At 50.6% G+C, this 20,464-nt stretch overlaps 1 protein-coding gene across 4 annotated transcripts in view; it reads right to left on the reverse strand.

The window, feature by feature from the left end:
• Positions 1-1,783: 1,783 nt before the first annotated feature.
• Positions 1,784-20,464, reverse strand: part of RHBDF2 (rhomboid 5 homolog 2) — an 84,131-nt gene continuing 65,450 nt past the window's right edge. For all 4 annotated transcript variants that reach the window (XM_073310152.1, XM_073310153.1, XM_073310151.1 and 1 more), the window contains 15 exons: positions 19,696-19,888; positions 19,317-19,529; positions 17,652-17,780; positions 16,303-16,433; positions 15,794-15,997; positions 15,064-15,175; positions 13,943-14,017; positions 13,167-13,328; positions 11,482-11,588; positions 10,639-10,702; positions 10,246-10,340; positions 9,505-9,580; positions 8,724-8,824; positions 8,084-8,237; positions 1,784-5,275 (listed from right to left, as the gene is read on the reverse strand). In XM_073310152.1, the coding sequence (XP_073166253.1) occupies positions 4,856-5,275; positions 8,084-8,237; positions 8,724-8,824; positions 9,505-9,580; positions 10,246-10,340; positions 10,639-10,702; positions 11,482-11,588; positions 13,167-13,328; positions 13,943-14,017; positions 15,064-15,175; positions 15,794-15,997; positions 16,303-16,433; positions 17,652-17,780; positions 19,317-19,529; positions 19,696-19,888 (2,236 nt within the window). In that variant the 3' untranslated portion in view covers positions 1,784-4,855. The remainder of the gene's footprint in view (positions 5,276-8,083; positions 8,238-8,723; positions 8,825-9,504; positions 9,581-10,245; positions 10,341-10,638; positions 10,703-11,481; positions 11,589-13,166; positions 13,329-13,942; positions 14,018-15,063; positions 15,176-15,793; positions 15,998-16,302; positions 16,434-17,651; positions 17,781-19,316; positions 19,530-19,695; positions 19,889-20,464) is intronic.

Raw genomic sequence — 20,464 nt, forward strand, 5'->3', positions numbered from 1 at the left:
AGGATGGAGGAAATGCAGTCCTACCTTTCGGGAACGTCTCTCGTAAGGAAGGACAGATCAGAGCGCTCTAATAGGACCTGGCTGCTGTCAGCACACCACAAATACAGCAGGCTGTACATGGGACTCCCAGCATACCTGGCTCTCCCACACCAGGGCCAGGCCTGTCTGGTGTATTCTCACCATCGGGGCAGTTTGAGTTTAAAGCAGCAAGGACAGGATTTCCATCCACCCCACTCCTGCTCCACAGCTGCAGCCCCTCCCACTGGACTCTGCTCACTGGAGTTAACCCACCCTCTGTCCTTCGCAGGGGAACTGCGCCCAGGTCTATGCTAGAAAATGTCGCCATTATCGTAATGTCGGGTAGGGGTGTTGCTTTTGTGAACCTTTTATAGACCAGCCAAAGCCCTAGCGTGGATGGAGGAGTCCTTTTGCCAGGATATGTTGTCTGGAGACCTGGTGTAAGCTATACTGGCAAAAGCATTTGTTGCCAGTATAAGCAGCGAGGACACTGGGAGAATTGGTTGGTATAGCTACTTGGGCAAACCTTTCCTAGCGTCGACTAGGCCTGCGTAAAGGGGCAGCTCCGCTCCTGCTGCTCAGTCTGTTACCACATGCGGGCACTTGTTTAAAATCCCATAAGAGGGCCTTTGGCCAAGAAACAAACACAGAGCCTGCATGTGAACTTGCACCAGCATGGAATGCAGACAGGACATAGGCCTGGCTCTGAGCAGTACAAAAATTGGCCACCTGCTTGGTCCCAATACTACAGGGGACAGCTTCCACTGTAGGAGAGGACTGTTCCAGTGAAGGCTGTTGCAGAAGCATGAGGGACTGCTATTGTAGTGGCAGTCAAAGCAGGCAGCATTTAAAGCCTTCATGTGAGAAAGGGGAGATGGCAGCAGCAGGAAAAGGCAGTTGGCACTAGCCAGCGTGATGGGCAGTGCAGCTCCATTTATCACCACACGAGGCAGACTTGAGTTCGGGGACTGCAAACACCACTGAATGGAGTTCAGGAACACCACAAGCCATGTGGAAGTCTCATGGGTTTTGTCACTGGAATGCCCTTGATTGTCTCCAAGCGCCAGGATTCAGTAGCTTCTTAAGTTTCACAGAGAGCAAAACCTTGTTGAATCTGCCGTAAGAGGCCATTGCAGATGACCAAGTCAGTAAGGAAACCCACAACTAGAGAAATAAACGATATAGGCATTTGAAAGTGCCAAGTGCCATTAAATAGCATCTGATCTAGCACCAATGAAGAGACTCCAGCGAGCTTTGGGTTAGGATACAGCATTAGCCATATATAAAGTGCATGGAAGGCTGGTGTAGCACACTACTAGAGAGGAAGGATAGTCCAGTGGTTAGAGCACTAGTCTATGATCTTTGAACACTTGGGTTGAGTTCCTTGCACCACCACAGATTTCCTGAGAGACCTTGTGCAACTGACTCTCTGAGCCTCAGCTCCCCCAACTGTGAAATGGGGATAATCCCATGGCCCTACCTCCCAGGCACGTTAGCGTGAGAGGTGCTCAGATGCTAAGTGCCATCGATACAAATTATGCAGCGCATGGTAATACATTTGCGAAAGAGATGAAGTCGTAATGAGACCACACTGTTCTCTCTTTACTGGGCAGTGGTATGAGGGCACCTGCCTAGGAGATTGACTGCATTTGGGAGAAGAGCCAAGGAAGCACTGGTGGGTTCTGCTACAGGGTAACTGACCCAAGACCCTTCAGGGGCCACAGATTAAGACAACAGCCAGGCTAATTAAGAAGAGTTTAGACAATTTGTATTTCACCATTATTTAATTTATGCTTCGGCTTTAGAGTCAACCATGGCTCTGTTTATTTCACCCTTCCTCCCCCAACTGGTCACAAAACAAGTGTCACTACCCCCACCTAGTGTCATCCATCCAGCGGCAGCAGCTGAGCCTGGAAAATGGGCTTCGTGCGCTTCTCATTAAATACAGACATTTATTAAAGGAAACAGTACTGAAAAGCATCAGTGATGACAGGGTAGCGCTCCAGTTTTTGGATAAACTAGCATGGAAGGGCAGCGGGAGGGGGGGGTCAGAGTGGGACTGGAGGCAGTAACGAAGCACACCCTGTATGTAGCCAACCACCCAGCCCAAGTGCACTGGGACACCATGCGGCCCAGCACCAGCACAATTAATCTTTGCTAACCCAGGGAGAAGTTTCCAGATGCACAAGTGTGATGGGAGAAGCTGTTTAATCAGTGTGAAATATATGAGCTGAAGGGGCCCATCTCCCTGCTTCAGAGACAGCTGATCATAAACCAGACAGGCCATTAGGGTGCTTAGAGCAATATGTACTGACACCGTATGCTGCCATGGCTCAGACTGCGCCACCGGGCTCAGGAGAGCAATGCCAGGCATTCATTATTCAATCTTTAACTGACATCCCTGCCTAGCCAGAGAGGAAGTACAGCATAGGCAGCAGCAGGGCAAGCTTCCTCCTTTATTGTTGACCCAGCCCACATCTGTGCAGGAGATAGCAGTTTGGTCTCCATCCATTATTCAAGCCTTCGCTTCAGCGCATGGCCCACAACATACTGAACAGCCGCCAGAAGGTAAACACGGTCCGTCGCAGGCTGTCTCAGAACGAGGGACCCCAAGGAGAATGCCTCTGTCTTCCCATTATTAACACGCTCTTAAAGCTTCAAAAATCGGTGTTAAAGGAGGCACTTTCCACTTCGGTTCATGGATGGAATCATTTTAATTTACTGAGGACTTAAAAAGAACTTATATTTGCTTCTTTAAAACAAGATCTCAGCCAGTAACGCAGCAGTGTAATTTCAAAAGCCCAGCTCTACCTGGTCCAAATACCATGCTTAAGAGCTTAATTGTTATTTCTCTTTATCATGAGATCCAGTCTCCTAGTTACAAGATAATTAAACGTTGGATTACTTGTTAACTTAAAGAGTCGAATGGCCAAGTTAATATACAGGAACCATATAGGATAGTATCTGGCATGCTTTTACTAACTGGATAGTTATTGTCCTTGGGCACTAGAAGATAAGGAATAAACTAAGATTTGGTATTTCTCTGTGCACTTTTTGGTCCATTCTCCAAGATCACGATTTGGACACTGAAGGGATGGTCAGCAGTTCCTCTTTCACGCAAAATCTACCCGCCCCCCCCTTGTGGGTTAAAAAAAAAAAAAAAGAGGTAATACTGTGCCAAATGTGGAGAATCACCTTCTGGCAGTCATATCGTGAGAGGAGAATTTAGAAACCCCAAGGGTCTGAAGCAAGGTGGGGCTGTAAGAGTTGCTAGCTAACCCATGCCCTCCCCTTCTTGTGCCTTCCTCAGCAAACGCATGCACACTGACCCAGAACTGTCAGCGGCATGTTACTCTGTTAGTTCATCTTTACAACAGTTTCCTGGCGAGGAACACACGGATTCCGGTAGCAAGCCAGATGGAGGCAAGTCTGCGTCTCTGTGCTTACACAAGGAAAACTCCAGCCTCAAAAATCCTATTCCTTGCATGTAATCCCCAAGTGCCAATGGTTTTAAAAAGGGGCCTTCACTACTTTAAAGAGCAAACAGAAAGTTTGGGACTGAAAAAATAAGTGTTGCTGATGGCCCAATTCCACCACCCCTCCTTGGGCTGAAGAGGTACCTTAAATATGCAAACAGAGCGGTTTTCACAGCAAAGCACTGCTCAACTTAAGTGGGCAGAATTAGCCCTTATGCACCACACTGGAGATCAGACTCTGCATCAGCCTGAGCAGTGTCATTAAAACCGATCAGTTTCCTCTGAGCCAGGCACCAGCATTCACTGAATGGAGCCGCTAGAACGACTAGTATTCCCAAAGATCACTCGAGGACTCTTACCAGTGAGCATTTGGTTCAGGCACTATCGCTGATCACTGGTGTTTTCCTCTAGAGCTTTATGGAGGTAAGAAATATTGGCATATAAAAAGTGCCCCCTGCAAAAGGGGTTCGTTTCCACAGTACAATTCACAGTACCCACAAGGCACTCAGATGGGATGGGGCTACAGGATGGGAAGCCCCATCTCATGCCATTAGGCACAAGGAAGGAAGGGCTGTACAGTGCAGGTCAGGAAAGGGAGACCATTGAAAGAGATGCAGCAGGTGGGGAAAAGAGGCAGATTTTGCTGACAGAGTTCAACAGGTGTCATTTGGGTGCTTTCAAGGCAAGCCCTGAAATGCCTCATTCTTGGGGCTTCAGTCCCATAAGGAAGGATCCAGCAGTTTCACCATGGAAGGATTCACTGAGGGCGAGAGGGAGAGGCACTGGTGAGGGCTGTTTGGCCACACAAGTCCCTGCACAGGGTCATCACCTCAGAGCACGGCCCACCACTGGAGGCCTTTCCCCAGCATGGAACAAAAGCACCAAAGTCTCCCACATTCCCAATTTGGTTTGAGTCTTTCCCATGTGAAGTGGCTGCTGGGCTCCCATGCCGGCAGCTGGACCTGGGGATTATGGCTTTTCAATGTGGGGTGACAGATCTGTCCCACGTTGGCTGGACCAAATGCAAACCAGGTCAGTTCAGCTCCACTCCTTCCCACATCCAGCAGTGATCAACCAGGGCAGTTCCCCCCCGTGTCCCCAAAATAACAGCACCTGCCCAGTGCCCTGCACCAGCGCTAAGGGACAGACTGTGGCTCTGAGGCAGGCCTAGCCCTGAGTGAACATCCTGCATGGCTTTAGACAGCAGAGAAGAGGATTGGGAGCACTTAACGGCAATGTCCGCCCCTCTCCGCTGCACCCTGATTTGAAGCCACTTTCCCAGTCACTGAGAAAATCCAGCTGGTGCCAACTTTCCATGTTAAAACCTCTGCCCCATCCTGCCCTGTCTCCAGGCTGTGGGATCAGTGCAAAACCTGGTCCAGGTCATACTTCTCGCAGAACTTGCTGGTGAAGGGCAGGCAGGTGAGATACTCGATCCAGTGCCAGTTGATGGGGTAGACGTAGAGCCAGATCACCAGGGAGGCAAAGAGACCCACAAAGACCAGCAGGGAGACAATGATCATGGCCCGCTTGCGGTACTTGTCCCCGGTGCCAAAGGTGATGTAGGGGAGGAAGGCAAAGGACAGCAGGAGGCCGCTGAGAAAGCCGAAGATGTGGGCGATATTATCAATCCAAGGCAGGAGGCCGCACAGAAACAGAAAGAGGACGATCCCAAAGAGGTTTAGAAAAGCCTTCCAGGGCTTCTCTAGGATCTGCCAGCTTTGAAAGAGCTCCACGAAGAGGCAGGCCAGCAAGCCAAACTGGGATCCAGCAGGGCCAACCTGAGGGAGATAAAGATGGGAGTTACAGTGAGTCCCACTCAAACTTAGTTCAGTTACAGGAGTAAAAACATGGTCCAGTGATTAGGGCATCATGGGAATTAGGAGAACTGGGTTCTATTCCCTGTCCGCCACTGACTTGCTGGATGACCTTGGGCAAGTCACTGCCCTCCTGGTGCCTCTCTTTCTACTCAAAGGCTTTGTCTGCTAGCCTGTACACAGAGGGCTGGGACTAGGTAAACCCCGTCATGGACTCATTCAACTATTTTGACACGTGCTGTCCTTCGTTTAAATCCTGGCGAGGTGAAACAGCAATAAGCTGCTCCCCTGTGACCTGGGCTCTGTCTCGTCACTTGCTTTTGCTTTACCGCTAGAGGCGCCAAGTTAAAGACAAATATCCAGCTCGAGCCAATGGCACTCCAGACGCTTTCGGTGCATCCAGCTAGCACAGCCATCAGCTTTCCCAAGACGCGACTAATTTATCACAGGCAGCAAACAGCCACCGGAGGGCGAGTTGGAATCTGTTCTGGCTCCTGATTCATCCAAGGGCAGAACCTGTTACCGGTGCAGGTGGGTGAGACAGGAAGAGACCCAGCAAAGGGGACTGACCAGCAATGCTCCCCCTACTCCCTGCACACCAGAGGGGCAGGGATGACAGAGGTGAAGCAGAGGGACAGCGAGGACAGGGAAGGAAGAATGAACTGGACACTGTTTCCTAGCTGGAAAGGCTCCCATTGGCGGCTTGGGACAAGAGCCCTGGTGCCCAGGGCTGCTCAGACCTGCTGGGAAGCGGCCATAGAAAAGGAGAGTTCAGTACTTTGGTTTCCAGAGAAGTCAGTACTTTTGGTGTCTCAGCAGCCATCCCGCCCCACAGGCTAACTCAAACAAATCAAAGGGATTACGTGTGTGTGATCTAATGCAAAGCCCATCAGAATTCTGCTGACAGATTAGCCATCTGCCTGGTGCGTAAACCCGCAGGGTGCATGCATGCTCACGTGCGGGTACATGAGATGGCGTGGCACGTGCAAACCCTGCACATGAGACAGAGAAGTGGATTACGGCCAGGCTGCACCCCCAGTAACGAGGACACATGGGTCAGCCACAACTCAGACTGAAAACTTTTTTGGACTCTCTCTCTTTGCTCAGGCTACTGTACCTAGGACTCCTGGATTATGACTGAGGAGAGAAATCAGGGCCCGATCCCCACTAGCAAGGAGTCTGGAGAAAGATTAAGATTTATGCAGTTTAGCTGAACTATGCCCTTTGCTTACCTTCGACTAGTCTACAGTCAATGTCAACTCAGGTTACAAAAAGGAACCAGTTCTAAGCCATACCCCTAGTTGTTCACACAGTGGGCGACTGTCCCTATTTAATACATATCACCATAGGTTTGCTCCAATGCAGTTCAGAGCTCAGGAAGCCCCCCCACTCCCGACTGCCATGAGTAGAAGGAATAAACTCCCCTGCATTGGAGGGGCTGCTGCACCTGGAAAGTCAGTGCCGAAGCAGATAGCTACAGAACATCCTTAAAAAATCATCATCCTACAACTGTAATCGCCTCCTTCAGCACCTAGCACACTGGGGAACCAATCCTGAACTGGGGTACTGAGCACTGAGCACTAAGCACTAGAGTTTGAGATGCCAAGCACTCCCAGCTCTCACTGGGCTGTAAAAGCCCAGCCTGCAGGACACGGCTCAGAGGGATGCTGCTGTCTCTTCTCCCCTTTACCCAGTGTGGGGCTTGGAGCCTAGAAAGCGTGGGTTTTTTTTTTTTTATCTGATCTCTACAATCAATCACCCCTTTCCTGCGACAAAATGAGCAGACAGCTCCAGGGAAGGTGCCTCTGAGTGAGCAAAAGGCTGTGCAGTGGGGAGACACTCCCCCCCGCAAGGTCAGGGAGTGTGGGGTGGAAGCAGCAAGGAGGAAGAATGAGTGAAAGGCAGCAGCTGCCTTGCAGACTGGGGTCACCTATAAATCCCTCCAAAACCTCCCTTCTCAGCTCAGGAACTAGAGCAATTGGTTTAAGAAGTTGAGAAAGCTGGACCGCTACCACTGATTTTCTCCCCTACCTCTCTCCATCCTGCTGTGGTGGTTAATCCCGTTATCCATTTCCTTTGCATCACAGGCTACCGAGCCCACATTCTGGGTCTGGGTCAGGAGCCCGGGGGCCAAGTTGCTTGTTACAAGGAACCGACAGAGGTGCCCTCTCAGCTATTCCCCCGGTGGTGTGACGAGCAGCATCAGGCACAGAAAGGGCAAAGGGTACCAGGGAAAACAGCTGCTGGCTGAATGCCCACGACAGAGAATGTTAAATGAGCTCAGGCCACCAACCCGAGAGCAGCCCGGCATCACACACTGTACGGAGGGCAGAATGGACCAGCGTACGGGGGACCTGCCATGCAGAACCACCAGGCAGTTCCTGCACATTAAGCCATGGCTGGGTCTCTGGGTTACTCCACGTGCTTCGGACTCAGAGCCTTGAGCAGGGGGGCCAAGCCCTTTTCACCCTCACAGCCGGTCCCCAGAGAAGGGGCAGCCTGAGGCCCATCAGCAGGGCAGGGCAGGGCAGGGCAGGGCAGGGCAGCTGGTGCTGTTGGAGCCTGTGCTGTACCTGTTCTGGGAATAGCTAGAGGGCTTCAGCCCACAGGGACGTCAAACCAGCACCTTGCAACTGCACTAAACAACGCTGTTAACGTCAGTCCCCCACGAGGCCCTAGATCTCTGGCTGATGGCGAGAGTGCCTGAAAGCTGGCAGGGCTAAAGAGCGACAACGGCAAACACCCCACCCCTGGGTCTCAGAGCACGCTTACCTCTGCCCGGTATGGAAGGAAGATGGCACTGGCCAGGTTGCCAGTGATGCCGCTGAGGATGAAGATGATCGAGATCCTATGCCAGCCTGCCAGCTTCTCCAAATCCCTGAGGATTGTCATCTGGAAGATCACTGATACCAGGCAGTGAACTATCCTATGGAAATATACACACAGATGCTTAGTCTGCAACCCTCTGCACCTATCCCGTTCCCTCTCACCCCACTCCATCGCCCACTCACAGTGGGGATTAGAGCTACTCGGGCTTCATCTAAATCAAAACCAAACTCATTTCCTACAAGAACTGTCCCGGCAGAGGAGTCTGGATTGGCAGCTACGGGAGGATGGGAAGAGACTGTTTGGGTGCAGGGACAGCTCATTTTCATTCTTGGAGGCTGGGTGGGGGAAATGCAGTTTCATGCTCTTCTTCATTAGCCCTTTACCCATAGCATCTGTCACGTCAGGGAGTAATGAGACTGGATCAACCAATGGGCATGCCACCGTCCAATGGCTAGTCGCATCCCTGGTCCGGGGCACTTCGTTTGATTGCATGAGCATCAGCGGGCTTGTCTGAGACATGCCTGCAGAGGGAGGCTCTTGGAAAAATGGAGGATCCCCTCCCCGCACCCACCCTGCTTCTTACCCGGCGTGAAGGAAAAGGGACAGCCAGAGTCTATAGAACTGATCGGGGATTTCTGGGTTCAGAAAGGGCAGGAGGCCACACACATCATCCAAGCAATGGACCTGAAAGGGAAGGGAAAGCGCTACAGGGTGCAACGAGCAGCGCTGGCTCACGGCCACATCCCAGAGGGACGAATGGAGGCTGGAGAGGGAGAGCACAGGTGACAGCCAACTCATAGCAAAGCACGTTCTCAGGCTATTTATCAGGTCCAGCAAAGCAGCCTCGACCTGCCCATGGCTCATTCATTGAAAACCCCACCATGAATGGGTCAGGTCAGAGGGGAGTGTGACTCCCACAGGTTAAGGGGCACAGCGCCAGGGCAGCGTGGGTGCCCAGCAGAGATACGGGGTGGGTGGACTTCTCTGGCGCCCAATCTTATACCCAGGAAGTGCATTTTTCTGCCTGGTAGGTGCTGATACACCATTGCAGGCTGCTTCAGGGCTGGATGCTGCTTTATTGATCAGGCTCATCATTCTCAGAGCATGCCCTCGTCCCTAGGATTGCTCTGCCTGGGACCAGCAAGGATCTACCCCTTTTTATTCCCAGCCATCACCGAGCGGTGTGCTGATCCAGCTCCTCAAGGCAGCTGCCAGACCGCCCCCCGATGGTGGTTTCATGGAGATACACCGCCAGCCTGGCCATTGGCCAACACGCAAAGCATTCAGCTCAGGGAAGCACAGACTGAGCATTAGGCCCCCCCGCACAGCATTTCTCTAGCCCAGCTGCCCCAGGCTCGGCTCACCTGCGAGCAGAGAGTTGCCTCCTCATGGAAGTAGCCGTGCATGAACTCGCAGTATTCCCGTGTGGTGATCTCACAGCTAGCTCAAAGGAGGACAAGGTGGGGTCACTTCATGCAGGGATCCCTTTCCCTTCCCCTGCGCGCTCAAAGCCCAGATCCTCATTTATTCTTCCCTCGGCCCAGGGACAAGATGGAGGAGTCTATCCAGGCTCAGTCTGGCCTAGCTGCTTAACTCCACACTGCATTTACAGGGTTTGGCTGAAACTTGCAGCTCCCAGCTTATTAATGCCCTGGGGCATTTTCTGCCTTTCACAAGAAGGGCTATCTGCCCATCACAACAGACCTACAGGGGCCTTAAGTCAATGACTGATGTCCCAGAAGGAAGCATCTTTTCCAAGAAAGATCCCAAGGAAGTTAACTGAAGAAGCAAACCCTCCTATGATAAGGCATAGCCCCAGGACACTGGTCTCCCAAGGGCACAGTAGTCCAGTAGCAGCTTCCATGCACATTCTACATCCCTCTGGGTACATGACGACAGAGTCAGGCATGCAAGGCCAGTGGGAATGAGCTTTACCCCACTGGGTCCAGAGCAGTTGTCTCAGATCAGCCCTTGGCTCTGTCCCCTCTCCTTTACCCGTATAACACAAGACTAATGCTATGAGTAGACTAGGGATCTTAACCACTGGCATGGCAAGGTCCAGTCGCATCAGGAATGCTGCCTGGAGGAGCATGGGTGCAGCTTACCTGCCTTTGGTACCGATACAGCACGGTCTCCCTTTGATCTCACAGTCCAGGTGCAAAAAGCCTGTGTGGTTGTTTTTGGCTTGATAGGTGCAAATCTAAAAGGAAAAGTAAAGAACTGGTTATAGGACGGGAGACATGCACATATGGCAGCTGAGTGCACAAGTGCAGATGGATAGCGGGCAAGGGGGAGTTCCACCACCCAGACCCATCACGCTGGGGTATGTTACATCCACACTGGCACTTCTCTGGTCACAGGGGTTCCCCAGCTTGGTCCAAAAGCAGCCTTTTATTTCTCTGTCTTTCTAGGCCAGGAGGCCTCTCCCAGAACGCTATGGGCATTTCTGGCGATGAACGGGAAGGGAAACAGCAAAATATTCCCAGGAGACTCCTTACCGGCCACTTGGTAATGTCATCTGGCCAGACGTGAGGCGGGGTGGAGGCTGGCTCCTCGCACGTCCTGTGGGGGTGGAGCAATCAGTGAGGAAGGGTTCTGCTGGTGCAGCCTTTGTCTGGGACCCTCTGACAGCGAAACCCTCTGGGCTGTCTGTCCTGGACGAGCACTCACAGGGGTCTGGGTAGCTTCTCTCTCCTCCCACCTCAGTGCAGAGTCCCCAGTTCATTCTCTTTGGTCTCTGAGGGCCAGACTTTACTATGGACCATGCCCGGGCTGACTGCGGCAGTACAAGGAAGGGGACTGTGTGCGCTCCCTAACACAGACAGTTTAATGTGCTCTTGGGTGGACCATGTCACATGCCCAGCGGCCCGGGTCACATGCACACAAATGTAAGCATCCAATGGGTAAATGCATTTCTCCTCTGTCTCACCCCATGAATTAAGACAGACAGACAGACATGGTTACAGCACAAGACTGGCAGTCAGGGCTTCTGGGTTCTACTTCTAGCTGATGCCGACTTTCTGTGAGAGCTCAGGTAAGTCGGTTTCAGTTCACTCAGTTTCTCCTTCCCTATCTTTAAAATGGAACACGTGTGTTTGGAAAAGTGCTGTGAGAGCCTCAGATGCAAGGTGCCATGGGCATGAACATTCTCCCTCAGTACAACCCTTTTATAGCAGAGCTGGAAATAGCAAAGCCAAGACCCACCCACCTCCACTCATGGTATATGGTTCCCAAGCCCCCCCCTGCAGACATGGAGACTTATCACGGCCTGCCTCCAATGCCTCGTTCCTATTCAACTACCCCTCCTGTTCCCTCCCCTTTCTCCGGCGCGGTGCCCATACCTGGGGTCCTGATGGCATACAGCCCCGGATGTTCGCTTCCAGCTGGAATTGCTGAGCATCGTTGGGGAGTTAGAATCTGGCCACTTTGTGAAAGTTGCTAACGTCTCCTGCAGTTCCAGAGAATGGGAATTTGGAGTGTGGGGTTTTTTAGTTGTTAAACAGATACATAGATTTGATGTGTTCAAACCAGCTCATTCGAACATGGGTCCATTCAGTCAGACCCCACAATTCCTCTCTGCACTTCCAAATATCCACCCGCTTGGGTGGAAGAGCCATCCTGGAATCATATATTGCCTCCTGGATGGCTGTTTTAGTGAGCTTCTTGTCCTGTGGGTGAGCTCCCCCTAATTCCCTTTGTAATTCTCTTTAATGTTGTGTAGCTATCACGACATTAAAGAGACTTACATTGGGAAAAACAATTGTATTAAAATCAATTTGTGTTATTTAGGATGTTCTCTAAAAAGTGAGCGAAAGCAATCAGGTGCAAGAAATCACCCCTAAGCATTGCACAAATCTTGGAATCTGTGGCAGCACACCCTAGTCATAATTCATATTATTTAAACGGAAGCGACAGTGTGTTGAATTTCTTGCATGTATCATTCATGACTTTGTTGTCAGCGTTTGACCCTGCTTAACACATTAGCTGTTATCCATCCAGTGGGCCCACTTGAAGAAAACATCTTCAAAGAGCAACTGAATTTGCCTCTCCTGGTGGCACAGCAATGTGACATGACACCCACATGTGCAGAGCCCTGCACACTGCCAGTTGCTGTGCAAGACCACCAGTAAACATTGTGCATCTATACGCACAATGTTTAAAGTCATCTCTGCTGCATGCAGCCAGGAAGAGCAGTACCAGAGGAAGAGCAGTACCAGGTGCAGAGTTGGTAGGAAGGACCACCTGCTGCTCTCTCATCATGTCTGGTGCAGCTAACATGGAAGATTCCATTAAAAGAGTAACCCATCACATGAATGGGTACAGGAATTAAGAAATAAGTGATGTGGGATAATAATTAGAAGCACAATTAGAGAGGATCTAAAGTGCCACATAGTAGGCAGATATTAATCTTGCTGTGATCATGGAAAGTGATTCAATATGATGTATATCCCATGAGCTGCATAAAGCAGGGGTATAAAAGATCCAGTCTAGTTTTAATTTTCAGGTTCATTGGGTCCCTGAGATGGTGTGAACTGAATCATGACTTACCATCTGATGGGCTCCTCTTATGTTTCCTTTGTGTCTAATGGTCTCTGTAGTGTTAATACGCAGAAGCATAAGAATAAGGTAAGCACAGTGGAATTCCAGCATTGTTCATATTTAAGAGTCTTAGCTTGCGGAGACCATTAGGCACAAAGAGAGATGGAAACTTAAGTGGAGCCATCAGAAGGGAGGTCCTGATTCCTAACGCTTGACTTATAACAAGTTAAAATGGTACATGAGACAAAGCCAGAGGTCAGCACCACTTTACACTTGAACCCCATCTTGCCTCACCACTCTCTTGGTTCTTCGCTAGCAGGTTTCTTTCCTGGTTCCTTCCCTGACCTAATCACAGCAAGTAGACAGTCTTCCCCCTCCCCCACATCGTACACACCCCAAAGTCCTGTCTGCATTAGTCTTGCAGCTGTCCTTGGGATTCCTGGAGGTTTTCTTGTCCCATAGCCGATAGGCAGCCTATCGCACTCACCGAACAGTCTTTTCGCTGAGTCTGGATGCAGCCCGAGTTGTCGTTTTGGATGCAGCAGCCCGAGTTACGCTCCTGCTCTCTCTCTTTTTGAATGCGCTTCTCAACCTGCTGGTCCTTGCGGATGCAAGGGGAGAACTTGGCTCCCAGGTGGATCAGGTCAATCTGAAACACAATACAATTCAATACAAGCCATCTTTTGTGCCATTAAAGTGCTGTGGGTTATACAGAAGCGGTGGTTTAAGGGAAAACTGGCGTACACTGCACCTTTGGGACAGAGGATCTGGGATTTCTGCGTGTAGCCAGTTTCAGAGGCTGGATATCACAGGGGAGTGCTTCCAAGGGACTTGGGTGCACCTGCTGTGATCCTGCAAGGCAGATGGGAGAGCGCTGGAGTGGCTGAAAGTCTGGTGGGGTGAGGAACTAACAGCCAGGCACCCCAGGCAAGGCTAGGGGGTAACAAGGTGGCTCTCAGTCGGGGGTACCCCAAGAATAGTCACAGTCTATAGCACTCAGTGGGCTGAGCCACATCACAAAAAGTTACCAGCAACACAGATGGGGGTTGAAAGAGAGCCTAGAGACGGAACAGCATGGGGCTGCAACAGGTCAGGCCTGACCTGCTGGATAAAGCTGTGTGCAAGAGACGTTTGGACAGCAGCTGTTAGAACCTTGTTTCTCCTTCCCTCTGCACTAAAGGGTACGTTCCTCTCTGCTTCCTGCAGGGCAAAGGAGGAGAGGGAAAAAAAACCAGAACAAAACAACCTAGACATATCCCTTACCGAGCCTGGGCCAATCCAGAAGTTCTCCTGCTGGATGTACTTCACACTCTCATACACACCTTTGTTCCTCAGCACCTGCCAAGAGGGCACAACGTTTAAAAGTCACACAGTGTAATTCACAGCAAAAAGGACCCAAGGTTTAACAAGATGGATTTTTCCAACTGCCAGCCCTGCAAACTCGGCCTGGGATCCAAGAGTCAGGCTGGCTTCTCTTTGTCTCATAGAGCAGTGAAGGGCCTTAACGACATAGGAGCTTTCATTGTGTTGCCCAGGTATAATTTAGAGAATAACTTGGCCCACAGGGGAAGACCAGCTTCATTTCAAGTCTTTCTATGTACTTATGCAGCCTCACCTTATGATCTTGATTAGATTTGAGCCTCTCAGCACCCCTACAAGGTAGGGCAGTGCTACCTCATTTTACAGAAGGAGAAACAGGACGATCAAGTAACTTGCCCAAGGTCACACTGGAAGACAGTGGCAGGGCTGGGAATTTGACTCATGTTTCCCAAGTCCAGTCCAGTGCTTTATCCACTGGACCATCCTTGCTACTGAGATCCCAGGCTGGATTTCAGGGTGATCAGCGAGGGGGAAAAGACATTCCTGTTGCTCAGAAACTGAGCACGTTTGATATGGAGTCACAAAGACACTAAACATGGTAACCCCATCACTCCTGAGGCCATTTAAAACCGAAAGAAATCCAAGTCTGTCTGTACATGTTCAGTGGGAGGTAGTACAACGGCTGCTTTTTCCAGAGTGTGAGGTTAAGAGAAGAAAAAAAGATTACAGGAAAGAATAAATGTTGGCCATCTTCCCAGGAAGCTTAATTCCTGCCTTCCTTTCAGTGCCTGGGTACCTAGGAGAGAAAGGGAGCCACCTGGCTAACTGTATGCCTGGAGAGATGCTGGAGAATTAAGCCTGCATGGGATAATCCCCATTTTGCTGGCATTCAGCAGAGCTGGGGCGACAGACTTGCTTTAAATCAGCTACTGGAGTCCTGGCATTGGAGACAGGATTCCCCAGAGAGACAGGCAGTGCCAAAGGTACCATTAGCCCAAGGGACTCGATAGGCTAGACAGCACCAAGACCCCACAATAGGCACAGCCAGTATCGATTAAACTTACTAACTCTGTCGTCACGTGCTGGGCAAACCCGACTGGCGCGATGCCGTATGTGCAGATAACCAGCAGGGTGATGATGATATGGACAAAGGTGAGCCAATAGGTGAAATACGGCCTAGGGGAGGGGAAGGGAAACACAAACAAGGGTCACTCTTCACAGACTGAGCAGCTCCATCCCTGCCAACCTTCACTCGCATTAAACCAGCAGGCTGGAGATGCCCACATCCGACGCAGCAGGACATGGCAAATTAGGTCAGATGTAGGAGGGGCTCAGGACAGGGATATGTAGGTTGGGTTCGGAGGCGCCTTGGCGGAGCTGCTGTTGGGATTGCTTTAGTTAGTATTTCACAACCCCAGTGCAAGGCATATTTTGCATCCATAACCACTAAAATAGAAGTCAAGTCATCAGAGCCCTTTCCCTGACCACCCGCCTCTCCACGCAGCTCCTTGTCTGGGAGGATCTCTGCTCAGACGAGGGGCCCACGAAGGCACTGGAACTGAAGCGAATAGAGCCCCCCTGCTGCGTATGTTTGGAACCACTCAGCGTGGGCCACGCTGAACTGACAGGCCCCGACCCTGATCTCGCTCCCCTGGCGTCAATCAGGAGTAACTCCATACCAGTCAACATCAAGAACCAGGCCCAGCGTTTACATATGGGGCAGCATGAGGATCCAGTATCAGCCCAGCCCATTATAACCACACCCGCCCCAGCCAGCCAGAGCCCGGCCCTCACCTGTGACTGTCTGTGTTCTCCAGCTGAGACTGGACCGTGCTGCTGATGCTCCGGCGGTACGTCCTGTTCAGCCACTTGCCCACCACCCCCAGCCCGTAGTATCGCTTCTTGCGGTCAAAGGCGAAGTGCTTCACTTTGGAAGCAATCCGCTTGCCTCTCTTGGGGCCGGGGACTGCGGACACCGAGAACCCGACACCTTCCTTCCTGCAGCGAGAAGCATTTAATTCAATTCCCTTCAAAGAGGTGGAGTTAAATGCTTTACTCCCTTTCGAGCATGGCCTCATCACAGCATGGCCAGTATTGCCTGAAGTGAAAGGAGTTGCCAGGGAAAGGGATGGGGACAAGTCCTTTCTGGATATCTAACCCAACTCCAGCCCCCCAGCACCATTCAGTGCAATGGGTCAGCTCAGAAGCTATCTAGGACAGCACATGTCAAGTCTGAGGCACTGGGCAAATCTCTGTGGCACAGCCCCGAGCCCGCACAGCCCCGAGCCAGAATCAATACTCACAGAACAGGCTGTTCCACCTCAGAGGATCGGGCGCCGTCCAGGTGAGAAAGCCCTTGGAAGTAAGCAGCTGAGAGGGGTGGCGATTCGAACACGTCATCCGGCATGGAATACATTTCCTCGTGCGCATCTATCTGTGAGGGACACAGCAGAGACACGTGCGTGATGGACTAGTTCAGACAGATAAGTGATCCAGATGGCGTCCCAACCAACCTTACTCCTGGCTCAGACCTGGCTTCAGGACAGGGTCTTGTGAGACAATGTGGGATGATCAACCATTAATTCAATGGAGAGATTTATGCTTAGCGCGGCATTGTGGTATCTGATCATTGATTCACCGAGCACCAACAGAGTTCCTGTCCCATTTGTAAGACCATGGCTTTCCCTGCCCAAAGAACTCACAGCATATCTGGGTTCTGCAGTGCTGGAGATGCTCTATTAAAATAATTTTTATTACAGTTATGTCTAAGAACCAGCGGAGATTGAGGCTCCTTTGGGCTAGGTGCTGCACAAAAAGTCCCAGCCTTGCAGAGCTTACAATCTAAATCAGACTGAAGGCCTGGGCCACACTTAAAGCTTAGGCTGTCTTCGCTACCCCATTCAGAGATATGAAAGTCTAGATCCTTGAGCGCCATAACGATGCTGACCTAGCCCCTGGAGCAGATGCAGCTAGGCTGATGGAGGAATTCTCTTGGCGTCGTCTGCATGACAAGGTTGAGCCAGCATAGCTACATCGCCAGAGCTACGCTGCTATAGTCCCCGCAGTGTAGATGTGGCTAAGCGCTGCTGCTGTGGGATAGGATGTACGTAGGGAGAAACCGGTGACAATAATTAAGGTGTATTTTCCACTTTGCTTGTGAATAGAGACTGTAGCCTCTGGGCCCCTTACTACTCAAAACTGAACTCGCTCCCAGCATATTAAGCAACCCTCCCACCCCAAAACGGTGAAAAGCAACAAGTTTAACAGAGCGAGATTGGGATGGCAGGGGAATTATTTGGTGTTGGGCGATAGAAGGCAAGGTCAACGTCTCAAGCAGTAAAAGCTCTCTAGGGCACGGGACCTGTAAGATAACAGCCTGGGATGCCATGCACCAGTGTCAGAAAGATTTAAAATAAAAGGGGGAAGAGAGGGAAAATTTACACTGGGTTTAAAACAATCAAAATATCAGCACTAGGGAAGCGAAGCCCCAGTTTCCATCAACATGCTCAGAGTGGAGTCTCAACAGGGCCAGCCTGGGGTCTCACAGAATGCATCACCAGCCACAGGGGTTCCAAGACCTGGTGACTCAGCCCCAAGGGAAAAGCCACAGGGGAAAGGGGGTGAAGCTAGGATATCATGGAACCATGCTTGCCTTACTGAAGAATGAGGAGTCCAGTGTATCTGCAGCATCCACCATGTCCTCATCCAGGAAGCTGGGATACAGGAAGCTCCGCTTGTTGCCTCTGTGTTTCGATGGCGAGGGCTCCAAAACTGAACGTCCCTTTCATTGAGGAAAAGGCAAAACACTGGGTGATGAAATGCACTAGTAAAGCTGTACTTTGCCCTACTATAGTGGGGGACCAGCAGGCCATTTTGGGGCTGAACATCAAGTTGATTAACCTGCATGGCCGGGAATCTGCACACAGATTTCCCAAAGAAGGAATCCGTCAGCATTTCAGATCTCTGTTGTGGAAGTTTGCAAAGTGTTGCATGCACCTCCACCAGCACCCAGCAGTACATAAGCATTGGATCAAATATTATAACATATTATAACACTAAGTTATTAGAACACTCAGTAAAAAGGCAAGTGCAGCCATCAAACTCCAGCCTCGAGCTAAACACAACGCTTGTCCTGCCCACACTAGAATTCACAGTCAGGGTCAGAGAAATGTGGGGCTGGAATGGACCTCCAAGGTCAGCAGGTCCAGCCACCTGTGCTGAAGCAGCACCAAGCAAACCTAGACCATCCCTGACCGGTGTTTGTCCAATCTGTTCTTGAAAACCTCGAGTGATGGGGATTCCACAACCTCCCTTGGAAGTCTGTTCCGGAGCTTAACTGCCCTTAGAGTTAGAAAGTTGCCCCCCTAACATCTGACGTAAACCTCCCTTGCTGCAGATTAAATGTACATTAACATGTTAAAACATAGCTCAAAAAGCCAGTGTTGCCAAACTCGATGGTTAGGGCCGATCAAAATCTGGCCTTTCCATCCTGTAGAAAATTGAGAGAGATTCTGAAATCTGGTTTTGTCCCAAATCGGGCCCAAAAGTCAAAATCTCCAAATTTGTGAGACACAAAACAGTGGGTGTCTATGAGGTTTTGACTACAATACTAAATTCAAAGTCTAAACATTTTGGCCTTCTCAAAATGTAACGTTCTTCATCATTTCCCCAGGTCAGTGAAATCAATACATTCCGATAACGTGTTTTGATTTTGTCATATCAGCATGGTCTGATGGAAAACGGTTTTGTCAGAAAATTTTCAACCACCTCTGCCTACAAGGTGAGCCACATCTGGTTCATACAGCCTGTGAAACCAGGTTATTCTCTAGTGCAGAGCAGGCCTGTTAATGGGCCCCAGCAGCAACACCAGCCATGACAAGGGTTTCATGCAACGTTTGCAATGAAATCTGAAAACCTCCACATGTTAAAGGTTGCCATTCAGTGCTGATTTTCTTAAACAGTGCACGGTTCCCTCAAACCACTGAGCTTTTCTAGCTAAAATTCTGCTTAAAATAAAGCACTGCAATATGTAGATAGGCATTGCGTACGTCATCCAACCAAAACATCTTGCAAAAGTATCAAACCATGTAGGGGTCTGCAAAGTGTCCCAGAATGCAATGAAAAATTGTCTTGCATTAAGTGTTGAGGGGGAAAAAATGACTGCATTTGTAGAGCCCTGGGAGAACCTTAGTAAGGGCTCCAGTTCAGAGCTTGGGAACGCACAAGTGACAGGACATAAGGGTGCCCTGGACAAGTCTCGGAGGAAGGTTCACTAGGCAGCAGCTCAGCTGGGAATGCATTCACAAGCAGAACTCACTTTGATTATAGCTGCAGCTGCCCTGAAGCTCATGTGGGCGACAGACTCCCTCTTCCTACGGGGCAAACGGGTGTAGCCTGACCGCACACTGGTGAAAGATGTTAGGGAGAGGACTCCAGGCGTCTGGGGTGGTAGAACAGGATGAGGGGTCCGAGGACGATCGACTTCATCCGGATGCCGGAACGGACGGCCTCTGGCCAAAGGGTCTACGATCTTAAGAGTCACATGGACAGAGAGGTAGAAGTTAGTGAACTAGGTTTGGTTTTTAGCTCCATGTGCACATGAACGTAAGAGACAGAAAAGGGAGACACAAAGATACACATTATGCAAGCGAACCCTGCTGTGAGTGGGTTTTCGGCCACACTCTTGAGAGTTTTACCTTGGGCATCTTGCATGGCTTCGGTGACTCGGTGCCTTGGAAGGAGGGCACCTCCTGACTGGGTAGCTCCATGTCTCGGTAGGGGGCCTTGAGCTTGCCATATCGCAGGCTGCAGTGCTGCCGGCTCTTGCGTTGCCAGTGCTCCCGCTTTCCCTCCCAGTCACTGCTGACACCAAACCACTGGGCTGTGCCCCTGCCAAAGCAAGTGTTGAGAGAAACACACAGTACTCATCTCTACTGGAGGAATACTGCATGCAAAGGGACTAAGTCCACACGACCGAGAACGCGACAAGTCATTTAAATACAGAATTGGAGTGCAAAATAGTATCTGAAATAGACCATCTCTGAGCCTTTTACACCATACACATCTCAGACACCACGACTGTCACCTCCAGAGCTATAAACAACTTCGGATATTGTCCACACTGCAACTGGGGCCTGGTCTACAATACTGAATTCGGTTGACATAAGTCGCTTTGCATTGACCTCTTTATGCGCATGTCTACACTCAAATGTGTCTCTGACTCATGTAAGTGCCCCATTACGACAATGCAGTAAAACCATCCTCCCCCCAACCGTGTAGAGCCTTAGTGGACCTACTTAGGTCAACGCAGCGAGAGTGTAGATACTGCATGACCTGTGTCGATCCTAACAGATCTGCCAACAGCTGTCCCACAATGCCCCATTCCCTGCAACAGTGACTGCTCTGGTCACAATTTTAAACTCCACTGCCCAGGGTTCAGAGACCGGAAGCCCACCACATTCCCTT

Source organism: Lepidochelys kempii, chromosome 14 (assembly GCF_965140265.1).
Source record: "Lepidochelys kempii isolate rLepKem1 chromosome 14, rLepKem1.hap2, whole genome shotgun sequence".
Taxonomy (NCBI): domain Eukaryota; kingdom Metazoa; phylum Chordata; order Testudines; family Cheloniidae; genus Lepidochelys; species Lepidochelys kempii.